General features: G+C 44.8%; 1 protein-coding gene across 1 annotated transcript in view; it reads right to left on the bottom strand.

The window, feature by feature from the left end:
- Positions 1 to 13211, bottom strand: part of igsf9ba (immunoglobulin superfamily, member 9Ba) — a 203283-nt gene that overhangs the window by 16584 nt on the left and 173488 nt on the right. The window contains exons 11-14 of the mRNA XM_060943802.1: positions 11938 to 12088; positions 9454 to 9577; positions 9005 to 9180; positions 8573 to 8799 (exon numbers count right to left, since the gene is read on the bottom strand). Of these exons, the coding sequence (XP_060799785.1) occupies positions 8573 to 8799; positions 9005 to 9180; positions 9454 to 9577; positions 11938 to 12088 (678 nt within the window). The remainder of the gene's footprint in view (positions 1 to 8572; positions 8800 to 9004; positions 9181 to 9453; positions 9578 to 11937; positions 12089 to 13211) is intronic.

Genomic DNA, 13211 nt, shown 5'->3' with positions numbered 1-13211 from the left:
AAAGAAAATGGCAGAGCGTGTTGCTGAACCAACCGAGGACGAAATAAAAACTCTACTTGAAAACAAAACCCCCAAAAAATACAAAAAAAGCAACAAAATATGGAATGAAAGTATTTGATGGTAAGAACATATTGTGGCAGCGGGGGCGTGGTCAAGCGTCGGTCTGTGACCGGAGGGTGGACTCAGGGAAGGTAAGTGGCAGAATCACTGCACCTGATGTTAGTTAATCTGTGTTTGTATGTCTTCCCCAGTGACCGCGCCCTATATGAGGAGAGAGAGAGCAGAGGAGGGGGTCTCTCTCCCCGAACCAGACGACGACGTGTGTGTGTGTGTCTGGAAGAGAGAAAATATTGCGTCTGAAAAGAGCAATAAAAGAGTTTGTGGAACTTAATTCTGGCCTGCCGTCTTTCTGTGCTCCACCCACACGAACTGTTACAGTGGTGCCGAAACCCGGGAGCGAGCACAGGAAAAAGAACAGCCCCATGGAGTCCTCCCCCTTCACGGACCTGGTCCACGCCCTCGCCACGGCCCAGCAGAGCCAGCACCAGGCGTTAGTCACCCTCCAAAAGGAGCAGGAGCACCAGTTCGAGGCCCTGGTGCTGGCGCAGCAAGAAGACCGACAGGCGTTCTGGCACCTCCTCGCGTCGGCGGGGTCCACCACCTCCACCACCGCGGGCCCTTCTCCCCTCACCCTCACTAAGATGGGCCCGCATGACGACCCCGAGGCCTTCATCACGCTCTTCGAGAAGGCAGCAGAGGCCTCGGGTTGGCCGGTGGAACAGCGCGCGGCGCGCCTCCTCCCCCTGCTAACGGGCGAGGCGCAGCTGGCCGCACTACAGCTCCCTGCCGACCGCCGGCTGGTCTATGTGGACCTTTGCCGGGCCGTCGTCCAGCGGGTGGGGCGCACCCCTGAACAACAGCGTCAGCGCTTCCACGCTCTGCGTCTGGAGGAATTCGGCCAGCTGTTTGCATTTGGCCAGCAGCTCCGGGACGCCTGCTGGCGGTGGCTGAGGGCCGACAACCGCGACGCCGAGGGAATGCTCGACCTGGTGGCGCTGGAACAGTTCATCGCCCAACTTCCAGAAGGAACAGCAGAGTGGGTCCAGTGCCATCTCCCGGCGTCGCTGGATCAGGCCATCGAGCTGACAGAGGACCATCTGGCGGCTGTTCCGACGGCAGGACAGCGTGTCTCCTCTTCTTCCCTCTCTTCTCTCTCTTTCCCCCCTTCTGTTTCTCGTCCTGACCCCATTCCCCCACTGCGGAAGCGGGGGCCGGCTCCACCCCAGCCGGCCCACCGCACCCGTGGTGCCCTACCGTTTCCTGCTTCCATGTCTGTGTCTCCCCCCCCTCAGGTGAGTGAGCCCCAGAGCGCCGGTGCAGAGAGGAAGCCCGGGCCGGTTTGCTGGCGCTGCAGGGAGCCGGGCCACCTCCAACAGCAGTGCTCGGCGATGGAAGTAGGTGCAGTGGTTAGGATCCCCGACGCACCAGGAGCCGCCCTCGATCAGGCCGGAGCGTATCGCATACCGGTGAGTATCCAAGGGGATACATATCAGGCTTTGGTGGACTCTGGCTGTAATCAGACCTCAATTCACCAAAGCCTGGTGCAAGACGAGGCACTGGGGGGAGCACAATTGGTGAAGGTGTTGTGTGTGCACAGGGATGTTCACAGCTACCATTTGGCGTCGGTCCACATTCTTTTTCGAGGGGAAAAATTTAGAGTAAAGGCGGCGGTTAATCCTCGCCTCACCCACTCGATAATTTTGGGGACTGATTGGCCGGGATTCAGGGAGTTAATGAGCCATTTAGTGAAGAGTGGGTCCTGCCGTAGTTTAGCAGGGGGAGGTCCCGGTGTCGCTTTGGCGGGAGCAGCTGTCACAGAGCCGTCTACATCATCTCCGCATCAGAGTGAGGAGCAGCAGGCTCCTCCTCCCTCTCTTGGGGAATCCCTGGCGGATTTCCCGTTACAGCAATTGCAAGACGAGTCTCTGCGGCATGCGTTTGACCAAGTGAGAATAATCAATGGTCAAACGCTCCAGCCAAACGCCACCCCGTCCTGTCCTTCCCCTATTTTTCTATTATGAAGGATAGGTTATACCGAGTGACGCAGGACACTCAGACTAAAGAGCAAGTCACACAGCTTTTGATTCCAAAGAGCTGCTGGGAATTGGTATTCCAGGAGGCTCACTTTAATCCCATGGCGGGACACTTAGGGCAGGATAAGACACTAGCCCGAATAATGGCTCGGTTCTATTGGCCAGGGATTCGTGGCGATGTCCGTAGGTGGTGTACGGCGTGCCGCGAGTGCCAGTTAGTAAATCCAGCGGCCATTCCAAAAGCGCCTTTGCGCCCTCTCCTATTAATCGAGACCCCGTTCGAAAGAATTGGGATGGATCTCGTCTGGCCATTAGATCGGTCAACACGAGGGTATCGCTTTATTTTAGTTCTGGTGGACTATGCAACGCAATACCCGGAAGCAGTGCCTCTGCGCAATATCTCAGCACACAGTATCGCGGAAGTGCTCTTCCGCGTCATCTCCCGAGTTGGAATCCCGAAAGAGATTCTGACTGACCAAGGCACCTTGTTTATGTCACACACACTGAACGAACTGTATGGGTTATTGGGTATTAAACTGAGCCGCACCAGCGTTTATCACCCACAAACGGACGGTTTAGTTGAACAGTTCAATCGCACCCTCAAGAATATAATTTAAAAATTTGTAAGTGAGGACGCACGTAATTGGGATAAATGGCTCGAACCCTTGTTGTTTGCAGTGCGAGAGGTCCCCCAAGCCTCCACGGGGTTCTCCCCGTTCAAATTGTTATATGGGCGTAAGCCATGCGGCATTCTAGATGTGCTGCGAGAAAATTGGGAGGAGGGACCTTCACCCAGTAAAAATCAAATTCAATACGTTATGGACCTGCGCACAAAACTCCACACACTCACCCACCTAACCCAGGAGAATTTGCGGCAGGCCCAAGAATGGCAAACCCACCTGTACGACAGGGGTACATGCCTTAGGGAGTTCGCACCGGGAGATAAAGTTCTTGTATTGTTGCCCACATCGAGCTCCAAATTAATTGCCAAGTGGCAAGGACCCTTTGAGGTCACACGGCGAGTCGGGGACGTCGACTACGAGGTGAGGTGAACGGACAGGGGTGGGGTGCTACAGGTTTACCACCTCAATCTGCTCAAACTCTGGAACGAGGAGGTCCCCGTGGCGTTGGTGTCGGTGGTTCCGGAGAAGGCGGAGCTGGGGCCGGAGGTTCAAAAGGGAACATTGGCATCGCGTACCTCTCCAGTCCCCTGTGGAGACCACCTCTCCCCGACCCAATTCACGGAGGTCACCCAGTTGCAGACCGAGTTTTCGGACGTGTTCTCACCCCTGCCCGGCCGCACCGACCTCATAGAGCAGCACATTGAGACGCCCCCGGGGGTGGTAGTGCACAGCCGCCCTTACAGGTTACCCGAACACAAGAAAAAAGTGGTTTGGGAAGAACTCGAGGCCATGCTCGAAATGGGCATCGTCGAGGAGTCCCACAGTGACTAGAGCAGCCCGGTGGTCTTGGTACCCAAGGCCGACGGGTCGGTCCGGTTCTGTGTAGACTATAGAAAAGTCAATGCGGTGTCTAAATTTGACGCGTACCCAATGCCTCGTATTGATGAGTTGCTCGATCGACTAGGCACAGCTTGCTTTTACTCGACACTGGATTTGACAAAGGGTTACTGGCAGATCCCCTTGACTCCATTATCCCGAGAAAAAACGGCCTTTTCCACACCGTTCGGCTTACACCAGTTTGTCACACTTCCTTTTGGGCTGTTTGGGGCGCCCGCTACGTTCCAGCGGCTTATGGATATGGTCCTCCGCCCCCATGCCACCTACGCAGCCGCATACCTCAACAACATTATTATTTATAGTAATGACTGGCCGCGGCATTTACAACACCTGAGGGCCATCCTTAGGTCACTGAGGCGAGCGGATCTCACAGCCAACCCGAAGAAGTGTGCAATTGGGCGGGTGGAAGTACGGTATCTGGGCTTCCACTTGGGCAATGGGCAGGTGCATCCCCAAATCAATAAGACAGCAGCGATTGCAGCTTGCCCGAGGCCCAAGACCAAAAAGGGGGTGAGACAGTTCCTGGGGCTGGCTGGCTACTATCGTAGGTTTATACCTAATTATTTGGACGTCACCAGCCCACTGACTGATCTCACTAAAAAGGGAGCACCAGATCCAGTCCAGTGGATGGAGCAATGCCAGCGGGCTTTCTCTGAGGTGAAGGCTGCACTGTGCGGGGGGCCACTGTTATGCTCCCCTAACTTTTCTCTCCCCTTTTCGTTGCAGATGGACGCGTTGGACAGAGGGCTGGGGGCCGTTCTGTCCCAGGAGGTGGAGGGGGAGGACCGCCCCGTCCTGTACATAAGTAGGAAGCTGTCAGTGTGTGAGGGGCGCTACAGCACCATCGAAAAGGAGTGCCTGGCGATCAAGTGGGTGGTCCTTGCCCTACACTACTACCTCCTAAGGCGCTCTTTCACCCTCTGTTCGGACCACGCGCCCCTCCAGTGGCTCCACCGCATGAAGGATGCCAATGCGCGGATCACCTGTTGGTATCTGGCACTCCAGCCCTTTAATTTCAAGGTGGTCCACAGGCCGGGGGCGCAGATGGTCGTGACGGACTTCCTCTCCCGTCAAGGGGGGGAGTCGGCTGCAAGCCGGACAGCTGCCCGGCCTGAGTCGGGCGGTGGGGGTATGTGGCAGCGGGGGCATGGTCAAGCGTCGGTCTGTGACCAGAGGGTGGAGTCAGGGAAGGTAAGTGGTAGAATCACTGCACCTGATGTTAGTTAATCTGTTTGTGTGTCTTCCCCAGTGACCGCACCCTATATGAGGAGATAGAGAGCACAGGAGGGGGTCTCTGTCCCCGAACCAGACAACGTGTGTGTGTGTGTCTGGAAGAGAGAAAATATTGCATCTGAAAAGAGCAATAAAAGAGTTTGTGGAACTTAATTCTGGCCTGCCGTCTTTCTGTGCTCCACCCACACGAACTGGTACACATATCTTTTTTAAAAATTTCTCAAGCATTATTATTATAGCATTTTTCACAAATTGCTGCTGTCATTTCGCCCATTTGTTTACATTCTAAGTGGAAATTATTCTCTCGGACGTTTTGTATAAAGCTTGTATTTATCGAATTTGCAAAAAATAAAAATAAAAATGCTCTGTTTCTCAAAATCCAGTGAATGCAGAGAGAATAAAACACTTATTCCACTCAATCTCATCATACATGGTTTATAGCCAACTCGGTGCTACGCGCCTCGTCAGCTATCGACTCATGTATGACTCAATTTCGTGGAATAACTGTTACTGTAAGTTTTTCAGTCAGTGGGATAAAGTGTACAAAAGCCAGGAAAGCTTTGACATCAAATTCACAAGGATTTTTTTTTAATGCTCTCCAAATAGATTCAATTACAAAATGTATAATCTAACATATACTTTATACATATTATGTACATGAATTGAAAACATGGAAGGACACTGCAAAACCTGAATTATATGTTTGATTCAAATAATTGACAGTGTCATGACTAATTTGCACAGTGATTAATCTAAATATAAAAATTCCTTGACATGACTTCTTGCCTCAAACTTAGAACAAAATAAATAGTCTAATGTGATCAGTCAAATTACGACCTTTTATCGACCTGAAGACCGGTTCCAGCTGAGAACCGGTCTCAAATTTTCCGATCCATCGGAATCATATGCCTCTGTGGTTACTGGTTCCTTTTATCAATGCTGGGATGTTTTTCTGAAAATAGGCATATCAGGTGAAAATTCAAATTCAGTCCAAATTGCTTGACACTGAATTCAGAATTGAATGCAGAACACCATACTTTTTACAGAATTAAAATGTTTATCCATTCTTGAGATATTACAAATCAAAGATTGAAAAAACGGATTAATGTTTAGAAAACTGCCGTAATATTCTGTATGAGGATCACATGGTCCAAAATGGGCCTCATTAACCAATGAGATCAAATGTTTTTTCATAATAACTTTTCTATTTTTCAAGATATTTACATGGAAATTGGCAGGAACATAGATGCTCGTATACTGAATACAACATTTAAAAAATTAGTAAAAACAAATTACGCAAATGAGTATTAATTACTATTAATTATGCTAATTAAGTAAAACGTTAAATAGGTACACTTGAGAAAAAAAGTAATAAAAGATTATTTCTTATCCCCTCTTTGTGCTCTGTAGGCCTTTGTATTTCTCAAAAGTAGGGTCTACTAGTGTTTATATGAAAGAATATAAATGATAATTTCACAGCTTTCAAGGTGAACCTCGAAAAAACTGTGTGATCCACATCCAATAAACAATTCACATTAACTGAACTGAAATTGACACTCACGTTTCTGACTTCCACTTTTATAAAATATCATTCCAACCACTAACATCTCAATATTTTTAATCAAAACAACTACAGTTATATTGTAAAATAGCTATTTATTTACATGAATCAGTTTGATTTGAAATAAATAAGTAGGTAAAGCTATGAAAACTCACTTCAAAGTCTCCCGTGAATCATAACATCAAAACTAGCAGATGGAAAATTTTGCTGAATTCTTCATGAGAAACAGTGAGAGTGAGAGAATGTCCCTATAAAAGTTATCTGATTGATATTCACAAATAATCCAGTCGGAAACCGATCAGAAGAGAGAGAGAGCCTGACCGCTTTCCCATGACTCAAAAAGCACCGGCAGTTTCCCGACGTCCCGCAAAGTACTGAACAGATCTTAACCAGATACATTTCTTTGGAAAGCAGAAATTCTATGCTTTTTAATGATAGTATTCATGATAGAAAATATTCAAGAGTTAAGCAATGACAGATTTGGAAACTTAGATGGGCGTCTGCATGCACAATTTTCACAGCACAGCCAGCGAGCATCTGATACGCCTCCTAAAAGTTGCGTATTGAGGAAACTCATACATCATGACATCCATCTTTGGGTCTGACACATCAAACTCTGTGTCTACACTGCTGGACACTTTCAACAAGAAGCAGTCATGGCAGAGAGGAAGAAGCGGTCCAAAGCATGACTTCCATTCATGAAGAAAGATGACAACAGTGCTACTTGCAAGGTCCATAAAATGATCATTTCAAGGAAGGGTGGAAACACCAGCAATATGTTGAAACATTTTTTAACGCCACATGGACTAAAATTTCATCCATTTTAGATGATGGCAGACAGATTGCTGCTACAGATTATAGCTCTGAGGATACAGCGAGCGCTTCATCTCGCCCATCAGCTCCCAGCCAGCAAAACCCTTTCACGTTTATTTTAATATGTTCAAATGTTATTAGTTCGACATTCTACACTGTGTTAATAAAACAGCTGTGTCGAAGCTGATAACCTGTATAGTTGGGCTGTTCTCAGAAAATGTGACAAGTAACGGTAAAGACAGTTTATAAATTTTTGTAGCCACTAATTTTATATTTAATCAACAATAAAAGCATATTTCATGAATTCACAAAGCAAGAGATATCATTATTATGAAAAAACAATGCCCAGTTGTTGTCTTTACCGTTACCCTATAGAGTAATGATAAAGACAACACTGGGTAACAGTAAAGACATCTCATGTCAATTTTGGGTCACTGAGTTCAGAAAAAAAGCTAAACAAATTATGCATTTATTATCCCATCCTAACTTGCTACTTGGCTAACTAAACTTTTTCAACATGCAGCATCATTATCTTTATCATTTGAGGGTAACAGCAAAGACAGTTAATTTCCCTGACATCTCAAAATTTCATATTTACCTGATCAGTATCCTAGATTCCAACATTCATGCACCAGTGATTTTTTTCTAAATGGCTGCTCAACATCCTGGTCCTTCGTCATGTAGCTGCACTGCCCTTTATTGTCAAAGCCCTGAGTTACAGCATGATTTTACCATTTGGGTAACGGTAAAGACACCAAGAACGTACACATTCTTGCACATGTATTTTAGGCTATACACTAAAAACCATTGAAGCAAAGATCATGATATTTCCCACAATAAAAAGTGAAGTTATAGAAGTAATATTTCAGAAAGAAAAGTGAAAATAAAGTAAAAAAAAAAGGAATTATTTTAATTCAAATTTCACTAATCCTCATTTAGACACATGGTGGTAATGACGTTTTGGTATATTTAAGCTAAATAAAATGTTTGTGAATGCAGACAAGTTGTCTCAATAATTTTTTTTTTACTGTTCTGTTAAATTCTTACTTAAAATAAATGTATGATAGAGGACAAAGATTAATGGTTTTAGAGAAAAAACAAACTTCATGTTTAAAACTGAATTTGTCACATTTTCTGAGAATGGCCCAGGCCTACTTTTTTCCACACAGAAAATTGATCAGGAATCAATAAGGGTATCGATAAAGACTCAATAATGGCATTGGTATCAATAACATCTAATCAATTCCCTTCCCTATAAGGAATAAGTCTTCAACCCTGGAAACAAAATCATGCTTCTAAGAAGTTTTGATGGATTTCAGTGCAAGTACGGAAATTGCCTTTATTTCTTTTACCGGAATCAGGTCTCGAGCCATGATCTCAGTCTCGTCTGCTGGAATTAGGTCATCAAGCACCTCCCACCTCTCTCCCAGACGAAACTCAACAATGTAACGATCTATGGGTGAAGTGTGGTTGGCTGGAGGAAGCCATGTCAACAGTACACCCTGCTGTGTCCGGTTAGCTGTGAGGCACCGCGGTGGGGTAAGAAGCACCAGTGGTTCCGGAGTACTTATAGGGTACACTGAGTGGAGAAGAAAACAATACACAAAAGCACACACACACACACACACACACACACACACACACACACACACACACACACACAAGGTAACAGATACAGAGGTGTTTGCTTTGCCATCCCCAAAAAGCATGAAACACTGACTGTTTATATGGTTTTTAGAGACTGACCGCACTCTACAGAGGGAATAAATGGAAGTCGCACCCACCTACTGTATTCACAGTGACTACCTCACTGAACGGACCTGTGCCCAGCTTGTTCTGGGCCAGCACACTGAACTGATATGCTGTCTTTGGCTCCAGGCCCTGCACCACCAACCAGGTCTGGGAGCTGGGCACAGGAATGGACAGCCAATCATGAGGACCCAGATCTGTCTTTTTCTTCCTGTTAGAAAAACAACACAGAGTGAGACCCCAGAGAACATCCTATAGAATAGACTCTAACACTAGACTTCCATTACACTTAATCTAAATTACAACTTAATCTAAAATATACAATACAATTTGCTAAGACTATGTTTGCAATATCTATATTATTCCTTCTGCTTTTCGCAGAATTTAATGGTGATGACAAATAATAATCATGAGAACAGAAAACAAAATGCTGTGAGGGGACAATATATAGCATTTAAAAGCTAAAGGTGCTAGGGGGACCTACACAGGGCCATACCAGACCGAAAAGGTCTGCTCAAAGCCACCATCATATCCGGGTTCCCAGGAGACATTAGCTGAGGTTGTGGAGACCGAGACGTGGACATTGGCTGGCGCGTGGGGACTAGTGCCTGAAACATCAAAAAACTCATTGTCATTGTTCACTCCTTCCAATGCATACAAATCTGATTTTGTCTTGCATTAATTTAATCTGATAACATCACTGAACGGACACAAAAGAGCTTCGCTGAGACCCAGGGGTTGGCAGTGATTCAACTGAAGTAGCTGCTTTGCCATTTTAGGGTCAAATTGGAAAACAGTATTCATTCAAAAATATAGTGGCCAGGTAGTTACAAATAAAAATAACTGTAAAAGCACATGGGAGTGGGATTTAAAGAATCTGACAGTTAAAGCCAAGGACATGGTCAGGAACCCTATAAGCTCTCTCATCAGAGCAGACCAGCAGTATGGAGGATTATACACTGCCTGGCCAAAAAAAAGGTCACCATTTGGATTTAAATAAGCAAATACTTAGAGGCTTTGATTGCATAATTATTGTAGTGTTTAATATGTTTCAGCTGGCAACAATTCTTTTAACTCTAACTGATGCAGTGAGGGGCAGCACAGTGGTGTAGTGGTTAGCACTGTTGCCTCATAAAAAGAAGGTTCTGGGTTCGAGCCCAGTGGCTGACGGGGGGCTTTCTGTGTGGAGTTTGCATGTTCTCCCCGTGTCTGCGTGGGTTTCCTCCGGGTGCTCCAGTTTCCCCCACAGTCCAAAGACTTGCAGGTTAGGTTAACTGGTGGCTCTAAATTGACTGTAGGTGTGAATGTGAGTGTGAATGGTTGTTTATCTCTATGTGTCAGCCCTGCGATGATCTGGCAACTTGTCCAGGGTGTACCCCGCCTCTCACCCATAGTCAGCTGGGATAGGCTCCAGCTTGCCTGCGACCCTGCACAGGATAAGCAGTTACATATAATGGATGGATGGATGGATGGATGGATGATGCAGTGAGTAGCTTCTCAACAACCATGTTGGAAGATGTATCCATTTGATCAAGGAAAAGATGTTACTATGTTTCAGAAGGGTGATGTTATTGGCCTGCATCACGCAAAAAAAAAAACAAAAAACTAAAGAGACTGGTGAAATTACTGAATTTGGGTTAAGAACTGTCAAACACATTATAAAAGCCTGGAAGGATAGTAGTGAACTGTCAACTTTGCAGAAGAAATGTGGTCAGAAAAAAGCCATGATTGACCAGGATCAGAGATCAGTTAAATACTTGAAGTCGATTTGAAAAGAAATCAATAGTAGAACTCACGGCTACGGTATGTTTAACAGTGAAAGTAAGAGCATTCCCACATGCACAATGCAATGAGAACTCACAGGATTGGGACTAAACAGCTGTGTGGCCATAAAAAAGCCACTTGTTATTGAGGCTAATTGGAAGAAAAGGCTTCAGTCTGCTAGGGAGCATAAAGATTGGACTCTAGAGCAATGGAAAAAGGTCATGTGGTCTGATGAGTCCAGATTTACCCTCTTCCTGAGTGATGGGTATGTCAGGGTAAGAATGGAAGCTCATGAAGCGATGCACTCCATCATGACTAGTGTCCACTGTACAAGCCTCTGGAGGCAGTGTTATGATCTGTAGTGGCTTCAGTTGGTCAGGTTGAGGCTCAGTAATGTTATGTGGCAATAAAATGAAGTCAGCTGACGACCTGAATGTACTGAATGACCAGGTTATCACATCGATGGATTTTTTTTTTCTTTCCTGATGGCACGGGCATAAAATTAGGGCTCAGATTGTGAAAGAGTGGTTCAGGAAGCATGAGGAATCATCTTCCCACATGAACTGGCCACCACAGATTTTACAGAGTGGTTTGACTCTCTCGTCATCAAGACTAAAGAATCTCAGGAAACAATTAATGCAATTCTGGATGGAATAAATGTTGCGACATTGCATAAGTTTGTTGAAACAATGCCATGATGAATACATGCCAAGGTAAAGGTGGTCAAGAGAAATATTAGAGTGTGGAACTTTTTTTTTTTTGGCCAGACAATGTACGTACATAATTACCACTTAATTAAATCTAAGTATAATTAATGCAACCTGTCATCATCCAACCACTGCATGCTACTATGGTTAAATGTGACATGACATTTGGGATGGAGCACATGCAGGCCTTACAGACATTTCACATAATGACTCACTCCAACTGTTTGGATGCCAAATCTAACCGATCGATTGCAGAATATTACTTAACAGACAGGCTTGAGGGACACCAGCTTTATGATATTTCTTAAATAGAGTCTGAATGCAGGATGCATTGTGTAGTACTAAGCCAAGGCTAATTTGACACCAAAATGCCTAAAAGGTATTTAAATTATAAATAATTTTTAAATCAAATTTTTAGTTCACATTATTACACATTAGACAAGCTTCTGTAATAGGGGTGTGCACTTAAAATGATAAAGGATGCAACCAATATATACCTATTACAAAAAGTCTTGTGCTGGCAGTGATGCTTGTGACAACATTGGTGGCGACACATTCCCACTCCCCATGATCCTCTTTGCTCAGAGACACAAACTGTAAGCTGCCACTGGGTAAGATGTTGTGCTTACTTCTACTTGGCTTTCCCACCTGTAATCACACAAAACACAAGACATGTTAGCCATAAACTTGAAGCATTAAAAAAGGATCCCTATATACAGTAACTATCTATATAAATAAAACAGAGGGGAACCATCAGGGCCTTCTGAGGCCCAAACATCTCAGCATTTCAAATGTTATATTTAATTTCTTTAATTCTTTCATAATTTCATTATAATGATTCTCTTCGAATTCAAATTTGGCCTCATTTTCTATCAAATTTGCATCAGAAATGAAAGGGTTACTGTCCTGAAAACATTAAAATCGAGTTATACAATAAGATTGTTTTTGTTTGATGTCTCTAGGTTGAGAAGAGTTTAGAGCTGGCTCACTCATTGGTTAGGACTTCATTGCCGGGACAGAAGGCCATGGCAGTGTATGCTTATGTAGGAAGTGACAGATGAATTAACTAATCAGATTTTGATTTATAGTGGGAGGGCCCAAAAGTTTATCACTCCTCGAAGGCCAACACTAGCAGTCAAGCCAGTGCTATCAAGCCCAAGTAGCACAGGCTAACAACCGAGAAACTCCGATTTCTGTCTCCAGACTCTTCTTCTACGCTCACGTCACAATGTCATAATTTCATATGAATAAAGTTTTGGTTTTTTGTTTTGAACTTCCTCAAATCCCTCTATTGTAAAATATGTTAATTTGTTGGGTTCCACTATTGTTTCTGATGGGGCGTTAATTAGTGTAACACACCTGTGGACATTATTTTGCTTGGGATGGCTGGAAAGGGGTAAGCTGGCTTCGTGACTCCTGCATGGACAATATTCATTAATATATATTTATAATATATATAAAATATATATAATATATATTTTTTATTTTTCCCCAAGATATGATGTTTATTTTTTGATGTAAGAATGTTTTGACACACACCGCTGTTTGTATCGGATCAAATATTAAGTGCACAACTATTATAGTATGTTTTATCTCACACAGTGTAATGTCGCCAGCTTACTGAATAGTATGTTAACCGATAGCATGTAATTTCTTTTAAAAATCATGCTTGGGATGTCTGGAAAGGGGGATGCCAGAGTTCTTTCCCCTGTCTCCATGTGTTGATCGCCCGGTCATTCATTGTTTTCCAGAATAAATGCTGACAGATCAA

This window comes from Neoarius graeffei, chromosome 17 (assembly GCF_027579695.1).
Source record: "Neoarius graeffei isolate fNeoGra1 chromosome 17, fNeoGra1.pri, whole genome shotgun sequence".
NCBI lineage: Eukaryota > Metazoa > Chordata > Actinopteri > Siluriformes > Ariidae > Neoarius > Neoarius graeffei.
The sequence above is the reverse complement of the archived record's forward strand: the minus strand, read 5'-3'. Positions and strand labels throughout refer to the sequence as shown.